The sequence below is a fragment of the Eretmochelys imbricata genome, chromosome 2 (genome assembly GCF_965152235.1).
Source record: "Eretmochelys imbricata isolate rEreImb1 chromosome 2, rEreImb1.hap1, whole genome shotgun sequence".
NCBI lineage: Eukaryota > Metazoa > Chordata > Testudines > Cheloniidae > Eretmochelys > Eretmochelys imbricata.
Genome location: NC_135573.1, coordinates 147,998,914 through 148,016,332, shown reverse-complemented (window position 1 = coordinate 148,016,332; position 17,419 = coordinate 147,998,914). Strand labels below are relative to the sequence as shown.

General features: G+C 43.2%; 1 protein-coding gene across 1 annotated transcript in view; it reads left to right on the top strand.

Moving 5' to 3' along the window:
* TERT (telomerase reverse transcriptase) overlaps window positions 1-2,601 on the top strand; it is a 130,360-nt gene extending 127,759 nt beyond the window's left edge. Inside the window, exon 16 of the mRNA XM_077810834.1 lies at window positions 2,396-2,601. Within this exon, the coding sequence (XP_077666960.1) occupies window positions 2,396-2,499 (104 nt within the window). The 3' untranslated portion in view covers window positions 2,500-2,601. The remainder of the gene's footprint in view (window positions 1-2,395) is intronic.
* The last annotated feature ends 14,818 nt before the right edge of the window (window positions 2,602-17,419 follow it).

Sequence of the window (17,419 nt, the reverse complement as noted above, 5' to 3'; positions counted from 1 at the left end):
GAAGAGCCATGAGAATAATAAAAGGATTAGAAAACACCTTAGAGTGATAGACTCAAGGAATTCAATCTATTTAGCTTAACAAAGAGAAGAGGAAGGCCAAGGAGTTATTTGATCACAACCGATAAGTACCTATATGGGGAAGAAATATTTTATAATGGGCCCTTCAGCCTAGCAGGCAAAGGTATAACGAGATCCAGTGGCTTGAAATTGAATATGGCTAGACACATTAACTGAAATTAAGGAATACAGTGAGGGTAATTAACCATTAGAATAATTTACCAAGGGTCATGGTGCATTCTACATCACTGTCAATTTTTAAATCAAGATTGGATATTTTTTAAATATGCCTAGTACAAAAGGAATTATTTGAGGGGGGGGGGTTTTGGCATATGTTATACAGGAGGTCAGAGTAGATGATCACAGTGGTCCCTTCTGGCCTTGGAATTTATTAATCTAATGTATGTGTCATCTGTAAACTTTGCCATCAGTAATGTAAGATTTTTTGTCCAGATAGTTGATAAAGATATTTCAGTAGCACTGGATCAACAGATGATCCTTGCAGGACCCCACTTTAAATTCCCTATTTAATGATGATTTCACATACAGAATTACTCTTTTGAGATCAGTTACCAAGTTTTAATCCATTTATATTTACTGCATTGATTTTATGTAGCACTAATATTTTAATCAAAATGTTGTGTAGTACTACATCAAATGCCAGATAGAAGTCTAAGTATATATATCAACACAGATACTTTAGTTTGATAAACGCTTCTTTCCATAAAGTCATGTTGATAGACATTAATGGCGGGGATAGCTCAGTGGTTTGAGCATTGGCCTGCTAAACCCAGGGTTGTGAGTTCAATCCTTGAAGGGGCTATTTAGGGATCTGGGGAAAAAATTGGGGATTGGTCCTGCTTTGAGCAGGGGGTTGGACTAGATGACCTCCTGAAGTCCCTTCCAACCCTGATAGTCTATGATTCGGGGGGGAGGGATAGCTCAGTGGTTTGAGCATTGGCCTGCTAAACCCAGGGTTGTGAGTTCAATCCTTGAGGGGGCCATTTGGGGCAAAAATTGGGGACTGGTCCTGCTTTGAGCAGGGGGTTGGACTAGATGACCTCCTGAGGTCCCTTCCAACCCTGATATTCTACGATTCTAATTATGTTATCATCCTTTCCATGATTTTCCCTGGGCTCAGTATCAAGACAACTGACCTATAGTTGCCCATTTGCTATTTTTAAGTATTAGCACAAAACCAGTTTTTTCCCCAGTCTTCTGGAACTTTCCCAATATTTCAAAATTTGTTAAATGTCAATATCAATGGCTCTGAGAGATTTTCAGATAGTTTAAAGAAGAAGGGCAGAAAAACACCTTTTCAGTGCAAGTTATCCAGTTAACCTGCAGAGTTAAACATATCTAATCTTAGTAGTTGCTGTTTAACATCCTACCTACACTTACCATTGGAAAAAATACTTCTTGTCTCTGTAAGATATAAATTCATCATCCATCTTCTTTCCAAATACAAAACAAATATTTGTGGAACACTTCTACCTTCCTGAATCACTATTGACAGCTTTACCATGTCTGTCTAGTAATAGACATAGGATTTAATTTGTTCCTGCTATATTTCAAACATTTCCTCATTTTGTCCTTACCCCTATTGACAGTAAACTGTTCATTGATACTTTCCCTTCCCTTATCAATTGTCTTCATTTCCAAACTGCTTATTGCATTATATAGTTTTCCTTCTTCTTTCCTAAGGGAGATAAGAACCTAGCTTAGTTCCAGTGGGTTTCAACACCAGGGGTGAATTTCCAGGTAGCAGTATCTCTTCTTCCAAGGAAGCACAGCAGCAGAAACAGCTGTGTAGACCACAACATTCTTTAGGCACAATTTCATGGGGCAAGCTGCTCATACATACTAGGATGGCATTTGTGTGGGTCTCAGACTCCAGCCTGGGAAAATTTGCGTGCCAAACAACAACATTAGGGACAAAATAAAAAGCATAAGCAAATAAATTAGTAAATGGAAAGATTCTAAAATAAAGCTTTTCAAGTTGACATTGTCTCTTTCACTTTCCCTGGTGCACCTAGTTATTCAATACATGGCCTTACAGGCTGAAATTCTGAGACACAGTGTAGGTAGTTTTCACAAGTGTGTGGAAGGAAAACTTCAAATTTATTTATTCAGTAATGTTTTCCCAAAGTAAAATGAATGAGAACAGCATTTCTTGCCAGTATCTTGTAGGTTTGCTGATAACTTTTCAATGTAATAACAGAAACATTTGTTTCCTGAAAATCAACTGTTAACTTTATTCTACCATATCAGCATTTTAGCAAATACTTTGATTGTTAATTTCTCTGAACAGTGATTTATTCTTGCAATGTCTTTGTAGGTGAATTGCAGCTATTCAAGAAAATCCCAAAGGCTACTATGCAGCTTCTGAAGACAGTGACAGAGCCAGCTCTTTGTAAAGACTTCAAAGCCATCATGGATTAATTGACCTAATCAGGTTATTTATAACCTTTATAGAATTAATAATAATTGCTGTGTTTTAAGAATTACTGACCAGTTTTTGTTTTGATATTTTGCAAATGATGTGCCCACAACAACTTTTTATGTCGGAAATTTTCTCCAGCTGTTTCTCAGCTGGCAGGGATTTAACAAGACAGGCAGAAGAATATATTACATTTGTTTGATATCTCTGTTACATATTTCCTGCCCACTTCTAACGACTGTATCCAATCACAGACTTTCTGATCATAGTGATTCCCATCTTCATGATGAAGATTACATTTATTTATAAGCTTTACTCATATGGCCACAGCTTTCTCCTCTGCATTAGTCCATCCTTTCTATAGAGCTCCTCTCTATCTCTTTGTATTTCATATTGCAGTAGTAATAATTAAACAGTTGGGTAATTACAAAATGTTTTTGTTTTTTCTGGTATCTAATTCTACTATAATCTGCAATGTTATGTTACTACTGCTGTGATCTTATGAATGGACGTGTACATTATGATATCTTGTCCTAAAATGAACATTACATGTCCAGCTACACAGAGCAAGTATATTTGATTGGTATGATGTCCCGTAAAGAAATATCAGTCTCATACCTAGGAGAGTACTATAAATGTAGGCCAAAATTTTCAAATTGAGACCATGATCATGTTTTGGTACTTAAGCTCTTTGGGACAGGGACCATCTTTTTGTTTGTGTTTGTACTTTGCTTAGTACAATGGGTCCTGGCTGATGACTGGGTCTTAGACATGATGGTGATACAAATAATAAAGAAGTGGTCTGATTTTTTCAGTGGTGCTGAGCACCTGCTGAAATAATCAGATATATAGACTGAAAAATAAGGTAGTTTTATACTTAAACCCGCACCCCAAAACTGGAGTTGTTGGTTAGATATGATGGGAAATAGAGTATTCCTTTTCTTGCACTCTCTCATCATCTCGCAGATGGTGAGCACAAGGATTCCCACTGAAGTCTCACTTTAGCCCTCAAAATAGGACTGAAGTGGTACATAGGCCTTGTGCTGACTCTTTGCACAGAAGTGAATCTTACCCAATGATTCTGTTCTGATGAGCAAAGAGGGTGTGCTAAGTAAATTGAGTTAGCTTATCATGACTGAAAAGCCCTCTAATGCTCATTAAGATGCATGCCTGAAGCTGTGTTAGTTAGCTGTGTTGTAGCTTAGACCACTGCTTCTGGTAGGCTCATCCACAATGCAGATGGAAGACATCTTGCTGGTTCTGAGGCAGAATATAGGCAGCATTGTTGTGGAGCTTTAGACCATGAATGACAACATGAGGATGCTTGTCATGGAGGATGTGGGTCACCCAGTATATTCCCACACAGCTCCCAGAGGCCCAGTGCAGAATCCAAGCCCCTAAGAGCTAAGGCTGGCCCATGTTCTTCTATAATCTCACAATGTGCAGCTAAGGGAGTCCAGAGAAATGTGGATTAAGTTTTCATAGGTTTTATATTCCCAGTGAGTGTCTTAGACCATAAAACAAATGTGGCTTGCTCCTAACAGAGCCATATATCAGCTCTTCCTGCTCCTCTTTTAAAGTTATAGTCTTCTACAGATTTCAGAAGTTTGCTTTTTTCCTCCAATAACGCCATAATGTGGTCCATAGTTTGGAAATATTTTTTCATTACCATGTTTTCTGTCTGGTTTTGTAAACAATTGTAATGTGCTTTGTGCATGGATTGTGTGGGGAAACAACTAAGCATTGTGTCTGTAACTATCATGGGGGCAATGTGATAGGGAATGCAGTACAAATCATGTTCCTGTTTGCACTGTAGCTGATGGGAAAACAAAAGTTTTTTAGCTCACGTTCAAATGACACGCAAATTAGGCACATAAGTACCTTTTCCACTCTCATCCTGTTGTATTTGTCTCTGAGTACGCAATGTAGTGACACCATTAAATAGTAATGGTATGGCTAAAGCATTTTAGTGTTTGTGGTCCCTGGAACCCTGCCTATGGACATTTCTATACTGCATCTGGGTGCGAGCCTCCTACCTTGGGTCCACAGACTTGTGCTAGTGCTCTAAAAATAGCAGTGTAGACACTGCTTTGATAGTGCAGCTCGGGCTCTCAAGCCCTACCCTGGCTTCAGAGTCTGAGCTCTAGTCTTAGCCACAATAGTTACACAGCTATTTTTAGAATTCTAGCACAAGCCCCACTAGTACAAGTCTGCATACCTGGGATGGGAGGCTCACTCCCAGATGCAGTGTAGACATGCCCTATTAGTTTGTAATCATTATAGTGGCCCAATGGTACCACAGTAATTAAAGATCAGATTAGTTTACTGTTTAACAGCTGATTTTTTTTTCTAAGAGCTCTAAAATCATCTGTGTCTCCTGGAAATCCAGGTAGGATTAGTAGCCCAAGTTTGAAGTTGTTTGAGTAAGGGGTTCCCCCTCCTCCTCCATTAAAAAAAAATCCTGGGACATAAACATTTGATGGTTCTTATTACATTTTTCATGCATGCCTGGGGTATACACAATGGCTCTAATTCTCCCCAAACTGATACCAACTGCTCAGAGTTGATTACAGCTAGTGTCCAAGACTTACTGCTCTTTTAAAAGTTATTCAGGGTAAGTGTTAGTTTTACAATGTAACTTGAACCAAGTTGTTCAGAGAGAGACATTTGCAGCAAGACTGGGGCTGTGTTGCAAGGCAAAGTTTTTGTAAGCAGTGCACTATCATAGTAAGTGGGTGGCTCAAGGTGACATTCTGTGGCCATTGTACCTGAGCAGCACTTTTGTACTATGAGTTCAAGGCCTACCCTTGGCAGCGGTCTGAGAAATTTCATGGTGTGCACGTTAATTGTTCTTTGTCTGCATTCTGTAGGTACTCCTTATGGAAGACTATCCCTGAAAGCAAAGATGCTGGTTTAAGAGCTGATATCTCAAAGTGCTCTAAAATCCACATGCATACTCAGATTTTAGAGTACAAATATAATCAATAAAAAGATTATTTATTAAATAGAGAGAAGATACAGACTTTAGGAAGCAGTAGTATTAGGATGAGGTAATCATGACTCATGCTTCTCACTCATTTCCTGAACAATGGGAGTGAGTGTGATCAAAGAAAAGCAAATAGCTGTGACTCATCAACACCAGCATGTTGCTGTGCATAAGGAAGGATACTCTTAATGGAGAGTCCTATTCTAAGGACTGGTATAAAATCCACATTGATTAATACAGTGCCAGGGTACTGTCCTCACTCAAAGCTGTAACTTATGTGTATCATAAAAATAAATATAGAATGGAACTTTCAACTTTCTACAATCATTTGCACAATCTACACAAAGCAAGAGATTACGCCTATCAATTTCACCTCTCAAAGAGCTGTAGTTCCTTGAATAAGGTTGTCTGAATATCTAGTAATGAAAAGTATTATATAGGAACTCTGTATTATTATTTCCCAGAAACTGTTATAGATAAATCAAGCAGTGCATACACTACAACAAACATAAACAAACATACTGTAACCCAAAAGGTGGAATTTTTGTAGACCTTTTCAACTCTGTTAAAATACCATCCCCCATGCTATTGCTGTGCCACATGAGGACCAGAAATAGAGTTAGTGGTACAAGTTTTGGTCATTTGGTCAAGAAGTTCCTCAAATACAGCTGTCCCCACCTCTTTCCCCCCAAAAATAAGGAGCTAATTTTAATAATCAGAGTGCTCTAAAATCTACATGTATAGGGAGAGTGTCTTGAAAATTGGTTTAGCACAGCAGGGACTGTGGTGCAGTTTTTGTGGTAAAGTTTATGCCCCTCACTCACAACATAAGCTGTTAATTTTCAAAATGCTCTAAAATCCACATGCATAGTGAGACTATATTGAAAACTGTTTTGGCACAACAGAGATGGCTAGTCTTTGGGAGTTGGGGAGGAGAAGAACATCCATTGAGATGGGTGAGTTCACATTTTTCAGAGCTATTATGTCAGGCTGTATTCTAGTCTATATCTAGTCTAGTCTGTATATTCCTGTGTTGCAGAGGGTTTTGCGAAGCCCCTTCTCTAAATGCTAGCCCTCCAAGTGGAGTACAGCATCTGGGGCTCCTTTCCACTCTCCCTTGCTACCTCCAGCTGGTAGATGTGCTCACAGCCCATCAGTTATCTCTTTCCTTCCTCCCAATAACCATATGCATAGGGAGAGTGTCTTAAAAACTGGTATTCCACAACAGGTCGGGAGGAGAATTTTTACATCCACCCCAGCCCTTTGTCCTTGGTTGTAATGGAGGCCAATGAGAAGGCGAGACAGAACAGAGTGACACTAAAACAAAAGAAGCTGAAGAGGCTAGATTTATTTGGCAGGAGAGCCTATTCCGCCACAAGCCTCTTCTTGCACCTGATGGTCATAACATTTCTAAAGAGCTTAATAAGAGTGTTTCCACCTATCAAAGAACCGATCTTTTAATGAGATCTCAGCCAGCTCTTTTGATGCTCCTAGGCCCTCCCTTTGAACTGATGGCTATGTGTTCTCTTTTGTACTTGTCTCTGAAAACCCCATTTTTGGTGGCGATAATCTCAGCAAGGAGGTTAGGAGAGATTCAGACACTGATGGATGATTCTACACAGTCTTCTACCTGGACAAGGTATCTTTAAGAACAAATCCAGATTTCTTACCAAGTGTGATTATGGAATTCCATCTGAACCCACTGAAGTTCTTCAAGATGTGTTGTCCATATGCACATTCTATCCTCTCTACCTTGGAGTCCCATTAAAAAAAAATGGTGGGCCTCTACAGTTGATAGAATACTGAAGGTGGCTGGCATGCTCTGCCCTATGTGCTCTCAGTGCACAGCATGAACAGTCTGCAGGGCACATGCATGCTGTATGGATACTGCTAGCTAAAAACTCAGAACTCAAGCACAAGTGGGCACATGTGCACCAGTAGTGTAATGTGCATACGGACAACATATCTCGAAGAACTCGAGTTACTGTACACAGTAAGTAACTTCTCATACTGCTCTCTGAGTGATGTTCCAACCCACCCAGACAGACGTAGCACTCTATCCTTCCAGCTGATAAGGAACACTCCAGACATACAGGAGAAACTAACAAACTGTGTCCTCATTAAGATCAAAGTAGCATTTAGGGCAGGCTTGATGGCTACATTTGGCCTGTACCCAACCATTTTACCGAACAGAGTTGCCAGATGTCACCACTCCTTGGCTCTTGTCCTCAGGATTCCCTCTGGAACATCACCTGCTATACTTCTGACCTGTGTGCTAGAGAAAAGTCTTCCAGGAAACAGAAATGCCACACTTCCTTTTATGCAGCCCATTTGTTTTCCTGTGAGAGAGAATACTGGGAGAAAGAAACAATGGAACCCAGGACAGGACAGTTGCAGGCTGGAGCTAGAGAATAGAAGGAAATTTTGTTATCTTATTTCTGTATGTAATTTACCTTCTTAATAGAGAGGTTATCTTGAAACCAGTCTTCTTGTCAATAAGATACCACATGATACCAGAAGTGAAAGGCATGGAGTGCTGGAAGACCCAGCAAGAGACATAACATTGAAATGGTGGCTCAAGATCCTGTGTGACATTGCACTCCATATGATTTTATGAAAATATACTAATAAGTATGAATATAATGTAACTGGAATATGCTTCATGCAAAAGGTCTCTTGTAAGGTATCATTACAAAGCTTATAATCTACTGAGTGTGGTCATCCTATTTGTATAAATGTATCACTCTTGTATCTGAAACTAGAAATATAACTCTGAGGTCCTATTGTAATTTTGCAAAGTGTGGGCCATTAATGGTGATTTGGAATCTTGATGGCTCCCATCAATTAGGACAACTGACTGTAGATGGCTCTGTTTACTTTTAAAACTTCCTGTATGCGTGTGTGCTGGCAAGTGGGTAATGAAGCCTTATAGTGACATGTGATCATGTCATCTGAACTGATATCCATCTTTAACCTGGTGCTTTTCAATTTAGAAGGAATGATGGGAACCCAGAGAGGGACAAAGGATTCCCCCTTGTGTAAAAGATATATAAGGGGTGGAACAGAACAAAGGGGGCTGCAGTCATGAAAAATCCCCTACCTACCACCTGAGCTGGAACAAGGACTGTATCAGGGAAAGGTTTGTGCCCAGACTAGGAAGGCATCCAGTCTGTGAGAGAAGCTTATTGAAAATCATGTAGTAAAATCATCAGTGTTCCATAAATACTTCTATTCTGTATTTTGAAAGAAGCAGGATGACTATTCACATCTTCAAGTGATAATGAAGTACTTTCTAGTCTATCAGTAACTAGGGAGGATGGTAAATAGTAACTATTAAAGTTAAACATTTGGCAAAATTCGATAACTTGTGCCCAGGAATATTAAAAGCTCTCTGAACCATTAAAGTTGATTTTTAACAAATATTGGAACTTTGGAGAAATTCCAGAGGACTGCAAAAAAGCTAGAATTGAGCCTATATTTCTTAAGGGTAAATGGGATGAAACGAGGCATCTCTAGGCCTGTTAGCTTGACATCAGTCCTGGAAAACTGATATGGAATACCATCAGTAAAGAATTAAAGGACGGGAACATGATTGATGCTAGTAAACATGGTTTTACATAAAATAGTTCTTGTCAAACAGACTTTGTCATGAGAGTCAACATTTGGGGCTAGATCCTCAGACTAGGGTGACCAGATGTCCCAATTTTATAGGGACAGTCCCAATTTTGGGGTCTTTTTCTCACATAGGCACCACCTCCTGTCCCAATTTTTGACACCTGCTATCTGGTCAGCCAACCTCAGACTCAGTTTTACACCACCACTGGGCCAGAGAACGAACATTTGCTTTATAGTCCAGCAGTAGGGGACTTATCTTGGATGTGGGAAATCCAGGTTCAAATCATTATTCCAATGACTAATTATTTATACCAACAGATACAGCAGAAACAGATTCAACAGGAGTGCTTGTGAGAACCATAGCCCAGTGCCTACTCTCTAGAGATGTGGCTTCCAAGTCCTGCTTCAGGTTGGGCAAAAGAGCAATTTGAACTCTAGTTTCCCACATCCTGGCTCTAACCACTGGTCTAAAATCTATTGGGGGAAAGCTTCTCCAACTGTGCTTTTGTGTGGGGCTCAATCTGTTAGCCTCTGAGAATAGCTATTAGGCCAGGGTCCACAGACAAGAATGGTGTGGGAACACCTAGTTTGTCAATCTTCCTGGGACTTAGGCGTGAGATAAGTACTGGGCATCAGGATTTATGTGGCTATGCACATGTACAGTGGCATACTTTAAGGCAACTTTATTGGCAGAAATTTTCATAGATTCCAAGGGACCATTGTGATAATTGTGTCTTACCTCTTGCATAACACAGGACATAGAACTTCCCCAAAATAATTCCTGTTTGAACTAGAAGACATCTTAAAAAATATTCAGCCTTGATTTAAAAATTGTCAGTGGTGGAGAATCCATCTTGGTAAATTGTTCCAATGGTTAATTACCTTCACTGTCAAAAATTTACGCCTCATTTCCCGTCTGAATTTGTCTAGCTTCAACTTTCAGCCATTGGATCGTGTTATACCTTTGTTTGCTAGATTGTAGAGCCCGTTATTAAATATTTGTTCCCCATGTAGACTGTGATCAAGTCACCCTTTAACCTTCTCTTTGGTAACCTAAATAGATTTAATTCCTGGAATCTATCACTGTAAGGCATTGTCTAATCGTTTAATCTTTCTCGTGGCTCTTCTCTGAACCCCCTTCTATTTATCAACATCCTTTTTCAATTGTGGGCACCAGAACTGGACACAGTATTCCAGCATACCACTGGAGCCAGTGCCATGTACAGAAATAAAATAACCTCTCTACTTCTAATTGAAGATTTCCCTGTTTATACATTTGAGGATTGTGTTAGCCCTTTTGGCTACAGTGTCACACTGGAAACTCATGTTGAGCTGATTATCTATTGTGACACGCCCCCCGCCCCAATCTTTTTGATGGTCACTGCTTCCCAATATATTTATAAATAGACAACTAAAGGAAAAGGAAAATGTTTTCCGAAAACAATCAAAGATGCTTGGGGTTTAGATGCTAACTAGTTAACTTATGGAATAATAATGTATTAATATATTAATGAAACACAGCTGATAGAGATGGTCATTGAAAACAGTTCATGCTGTAATTTAATTGTAAACCGTTATAAATTCTACTAGTGTACATTTTCATTAGTCTGTGTCACAATTTATCTTTACTTGAATACTGTGTATAGATTTTGTATAAATGGTTTTCATGGATTATTTCTGCATACATAGTACTACAAGATAACACCCATGTATTTATGATTGTAGAAACATTGAATGGTATTTAATTGTATTCCTTTGCCCTGTTAAGATTCACAGGTTTCCAATTTTGTATTGTTTACTATTGGATCAAAATTGGGTCTTTTGAAATCTTTTTGGTGGTATTTGCTCTTCACAGGTGCTTATTTGGTCTCTACCTTTTAAAATGTAATTTAGAACAGACAATTATATGCGTTATTTCTGGGTTTTTTTATTTTAACTTGTTTTTGTCCCCAAACCCACTTAGTGAAATTAACACTTTGGGGCAGTTCAGAGTTTGTAAAAATAATAAAAATATTGAATTCTGATTCATCTCAACTTTATGCTTTGGATTTTATTATTATACTGAGAGCTGGGGCTTCAGTGACTGAGGACTTGTCTTCATACAGCTGCTGGTCGATCTAAGTTACGTTGGTAGTGTAACTCAAGTCAGCATAGCTTAGATCTACTTACTGCTGGGATCCACACTGCACTATGTCAATGGGAGACAGTCTTCTGCTGATATTGCTTCCGCCTCTCATTGAGGTGGAGTACAGAAATCGATGGGAGTGCGTGTCTTCACTAGCCCTATTAAATCGATGCTACTGCATCAATTGCAGCAGCACCAATTTAGCTCTGTAGTGAAGACAAGCCCTAAATCACATAGAAATAGTGACTAAGGAAAAAATGTGGTGAGTAACCTTACTGAACGGAAAAGCTGTACACACTATTCCATTTGAGAAAACTGATTATGACTGTCTGTATATAATGATTTTTCCCAGTTGCAAAAATAATTCTCCAAACTAATTGCAGCATAAGGTATTTCCTTCCAGAAACTGTAATATGTTTTCTGTGTCCATAGGTAAAGTTACCTGATCTTTCTTTCTTTCAGTTTGTCAGTAGGGTCCATTTAATATTTCTTTTATGGGATTTCACTCTGAACCTGCAAACACTTACACTTCTGAGTAAAGACCAGGAGAGCTACTTATGTAAACAAATGTGCATAGTGTTTGCAAACTAACAGATTTGATTCTAAGAATGTCTCTTTAACAAAACTGTTTTGATCAGAATAGATTTATACTTGGTAAAAATCCACTTCAATCTTATTGCAATCCGTTTTATTAGTATTTTCTAATAAAAAGTACTTAAACACATGCCTAAATTTATTAGCTGTATTGGTACATAATTACCTGTAAGGTTACAAGATCAGAAATTAAGACAAAATAGTATTTCTACAAAGCACTAAACAAATAACATCCTGAATACTTCTACAACATTAATTAAGCAATGTGTTCACACTATTTCAAGATATGACTGTGGCATGGGAAATGAGATTAATGATGTGATAACCTCTGACTACTCTGCCTACGGTTCTGAACCAAATAAAGTTTTCCTTAGAATCTATAAAACCTGATGGTGTACCAAGACTATAGGGCAGTATAAGACTAATCCTTTGATCATTGTATCCAAGTTTAATGTAAGTATTGTTTTTTTTTCATTGCTAATATTTTATTCTGCTTCTTGGAAATCCTATGAATATAGTTTTTGAATGGATAGTTGCATAGAATGACTTACAAAAACTGTAATATACTCAACAAAAAGAATCCTTACCCCAAAGAGTTTACAGTTGAAGCCTACAAATAGGTAGGTGTTTGTTATTGCTGATAGCATTTAGGAACAGAAAAGTTTTGATAAGAGAGGTAAAGGAAGAGTTGGAGGGAGTTTGTTATATAATAATTAGCAAATACAGTAGCACCAAGTATAAAGGCAGGCTGGGAAGAAGGTACAAAGATGGCAATGGGTGAAAGGGGCCCAGGGAACAGTCAGGACTGAAACTTGTGTGGCATGTAAGAGCGAGAGTGTGTAGGAGGGACAAGATGATGTTGGAAACCAGAATTGTGAAGCTGTTTGAAAATGAGAAGGGAAATACTTGACATGTGTATACTCTAGAAAAAACACAATACTGGCCATTTACAGTTCTTCTTCGAGTGATTGCTCATGTGTATTCCACAATAGGTGTGCGTGCTCGCCATGTGCACCAGTGCTGGAAGTTTTTCCCCTAGCAGTACCACTAGGGGAGAGCACCCCCACCCCCCCACCCGGCAGCGCCTACCTGGCGCGGTATACATAAGTGCCCACAGTTCCTTCTTGCCACCAGTAAAGGTGCATCAGAACTGCTCAGCTCCAGCTTTGCCGCAGCTCGTCCCCAGAACTCTTCGTTTGTTCAGTAGTACCTGTAGTTAGTTAGCTAATTCAGTTGGTTTAGTTAGTCATTGAGCCTGGGCCGGGGCATGCCCCGCGCCCCAGGTTTTAAGTCGTGCGGCTCTTGTGGCTGCTCTATGCCAAGGAGCGACCCGCACGTGAAAGGTGCAAGATCTGCAAGTCTTTCATAGAATCATAGAATATCAGGGTTGGAAGGGACCTCAGGAGGTCATCTAGTCCAACCCCCTGCTCAAAAGCAGGACCCATCCCCAATTAAATCATCCCAGCCAGGGCTTTGTCAAGCCTGACCTTAAAAACTTCTAAGGAAGGAGATTCCACCACCTCCCTAGGCAACGCATTCCAGTGTTTCACCACCCTCCTAGTGAAAAAGTTTTTCCTAATATCCAACCTAAACCTCCCCCACTGCAACTTGAGACCATTACTCCTTGTCCTGTAATCTGCCACCACTGAGAATAGTCTAGAACCATCCTCTCTGGAACTACCTCTCAGGTAGTTGAAAGCAGCTATCAAATCCCCCCTCATTCTTCTCTTCCGCAGACTAAACAATCCCAGTTCCCTCAGCCTCTCCTCATAAGTCATGTGTTCCAGACCCCTAATCATTTTTGTTGCCCTTCGCTGGACTCTCTCCAATTTATCCACATCCTTCTTGTAGTGTGGGGCCCAAAACTGGACACAGTACTCCAGATGAGGCCTCACCAATGTCGAATAGAGGGGGACAATCACGTCCCTCGATCTGCTCACTATGCCCCTACTTATACATCCCAAAATGCCATTGGCCTTCTTGGCAACAAGGGCACACTGCTGACTCATATCCAGCTTCTCGTCCACTGTCACCCCTAGGTCCTTTCAAGCCCTAGACTAAAAAAGAAAGGGACATTTGGCTCCGGCCCATCCTGATGGAGTCGGCGCTGGCCCTGACCCTGGCACGCCGCTCCGAACCGGTACCTGGCACTGCGGCGTCGGTATGCAGAGACCCTCCAGTACCTGTCCATGGGCCACGCCAAGAGGACCGGGAAGACTCCCTCTTCGCTTGACAAAGCCCTGGCTGGGATGATTTAGTTGTGGATTGCTCCTGCTGTGAGCAGGGGGTTGGAGTAGATGATCTCCTGAGGTCCCTTCCAAACCTGATATTCTATGATTCTATGAATGGCACCAACGGAAGTCTGGGACAGAAGCTAGGCCCGTGTCAGGTAGTCCTTAATCCCCTTTGGGCCCTAGGCCTCCAACTCACATTGAGTAGAGTAGCCTGGCCCTTTCGGAACAGGCATCTCCGGATGTCGGGATGCCACCTACGCCCAAAGCAATCCAGGCAGCCAGGGACGTCATGTCCATGCCGGTGCCCGGAGCTCTTCCAATGTTGGCCCCATACTCCAGAGGCAAGCCGCCGCTGGGATCACCGCAGTCGCCACTGGCCCGATACTTGTCTCAGTCAAGAGAACGTTCCTGACACCACTTACTGCCCAGTGACCATTCAGGACTCAGTCCATGTGGATCGCCCATGACACCAGCCAGACTGTCCAGATGGGTGGCATCCGACCGGGACTCCCGACACTGCTCATCTTTGCCAAGCGAATATCAACGGGACCATGGCAGACGTCACCAATGGTCCTCCTCTCGCAAGAGATACTGCCATCGGTCACGGCACGATCGTCGACGCCGTTCCCGCTCGGACTCCCTTTCCAAGTCTCCACCAAGGCACCATAGCCCCGGGCATCGATCAACAGCATCTCGCCAATGCAGGTCCACCTGTCGAGGCCATTCAGAGCAGCTACTTCCGTCAGTGCCGCTCCTTCGCATCAAGATCACAGTCCCGTGGCCAACATAGGTCCCAGCACCACCAATACTCCTGGTCCAGAGGAAGCAGCGGATCATACACCAGCCCAGACTCCCCTCACAGCCACCCGTCTACAGGCCAAGCTAGCCAGCCCGAACAGCCAGCCCCGCTGGTGCCACAGCAAGCGCAGTGGCACCAAACATCATGGCCAGCACAGTGGTACCAGTGAGCACTGTGGCCTCCAGCGCAGCACCCGATGGGGGTTCGCTCAGTGGCCGGGGCCTCGGAAGCACCATCAGCGTCCATCTTTAGACCGCCAGAATAAAGGACAGTTGGACCTGTGTCCTCAGTACCGTACCCGGAGTCCGACTAGGTGATGGATCCTCTGGTGCCGGACAAACACCCAAAGCACCGCACTAGCTTCGCCCCATCCGGAGGAGCTCATTGCAACCCTGCCCTCCCTCTATACCACAGGAGAACTACCGGGCTCACCAAGATCTCCTAAAAAGTGTGGCAGCAAGCCTCTACCTCCAGGCTGAGGAGATGGAAGGGCCCTCAAACTCCCTGTTCAATGTGCTGTCCCCTTCAGGACCAGGCAGGGTGGCCTGGCTGCTCCATGAAGGGGTGGCAAGAATTTCAACCACCCTGTGGCAAAACACCAGCCTTGTTGGCTCCCATCTCTAAAAAGGCGGAGCACAAGTACTTGGTACTCACGAAGGAACACGAGTATCTGTATACCCACCCGGTGCCCAACTCCTTGGTGGTCGAGTTGGTCAACCAAAGGGAGCGGCAGGGGCAACCAGCCCCAACCCCCAAGAACAAAGACTCTTGGAGGCTGGATACTTCGGGGAGAAAAGTCAAGCTTCCAGCAAACCATCAGGCTCTCCTGGGTCGCTCCGAGTTTAGCCTCTGGGAATCCCTCCCCAAGTTTGAGGACTCCCTCCAGGAGCGCAGTAAGAAGGAGTTTGAGATGCTCATGGAGGAAGGGATGGCGGCCACAAGGGCATCCCTGCAGGCCGCTTTGGATGCAGCAGACATGGCTGCATGGTCCATGGCCTCAGTGGTGTCCATGAGACAGGCGTCATGGCTTCTGCTCTCTGGGCTCTCCAGCAAGGCGCAGCTGTCAGTGCAGGATCTCCCTTTCAACGGGAAGGCTCTGTTTGCTGAGGAAACAGACACAAGGCTGCATGGCATGAAAGACTCCCGCACGACCCTCCAGACCTTGGGCTTCTATGTCCCTCCTCCGGCAAAACCCAAGTCCAAGCCTCAGCAGACTCCAGCCCAGGCCGCCCTCCCGAAGTATGAGGCCGCCTACAAAAAGCAGTGGGACTATAGAAAGAGCCCGCAATGGCAATCCCGGTCAGCCCCCCAGCCTGGGTCTTCTAAGGGAAAGCAGGCAGGCAAAAGGAGCTTTTGACGGGACGCTCAGGGGTACCCTGCCAATTCTCAGCAGGGACCTACCCCCAGTAAAGCTCCTTTTCTCCAATTGGTTGTGTGCTTTCCTCCCAGAATGGTCGCGGCTCACCTCGGACTGATGGGTCCTCAACACCATCTCCTGAGGTTACACCCTTCAGTTTACCTCCTCCCCGCCCAACTACCCTCCGCCTCTGTCCATTTCCAGGGGACCCCTTTCACAAGGGCCTGCTCAAGCAGGAGGTGGGGCGGCTCCAGTACCTAGGAGCTATAGAGGTGGTGCCCAAGGAGTTCCTGGGCAGGGGGTATTACTCCTGGTATTTCCTTATCCCAAAGCGGGACTCAGGCCCATCATGGACCTGTGAGGCCTGAACCACTACATGGTAAAACTCAAGTTCCGCATGGTTTCCCTGGCCTCCATCATCCCCTCCATGGTTCCCGGGGACTGGTACGCTGCCCTAGATCTATAGGACACGTACTTCCACATCCACATATTCGAGGGGCACAGATGCTTCCTTCGTTTCATGGTGGGACAGATTCACTACCAATTCATGGTCCTACCGTTTGGTCTGTCCACTGCCCCCAGGGTCTTTACAAAAGTGTATGGCGGTGGTAGCGGCCTACCGCAGACGCCAGGGGGTCCAAATATTCCCATATCTGGACGACTGGCTAGTCAAAGGCACCTCCCAGTCACAGGTGAGGGATCATGTGGCGCTCCTCCTGTCCACATATACTGCCCTGGGCCTGTTGATAAACAATACGAAGTCCATGTTAGTCCAGATCCAATGCATAGAGTTTATTGGGGCGCTACTGGATGCAATGTCGGCCAGGGCCTCTCTCCCACCAGACAGGTTCAAGACCCTGAAAGGGCTCATTGACTTGGTCACAAGGTTCCCAGTGACGACAGCCAGGGTTTGCCTGCAACTGCTGGGTCACATGTCTGCGTGCACATATGTGATCCGTCACACCAAACTCAGAATGAGGCCCCTCCAGCTCTGGCTGGCCTTGCAGTTCTCCCAGGCCACCTACAGAATGGACAAAGTCCTCACTGTGCCGAGCTCGGTGACCACCTCCCTGCGGTGGTGGTCCATCACAAACAACATGCTCCAAGGGATCCCATTCAGGGACAGGGCTCTGTCGTTAGAGCTGGTGTCCGACGAATCGGACCTGGGTTGGGGAGCCCATGTGGGGAACTTTCAAACCCCAGGCCTGTGGT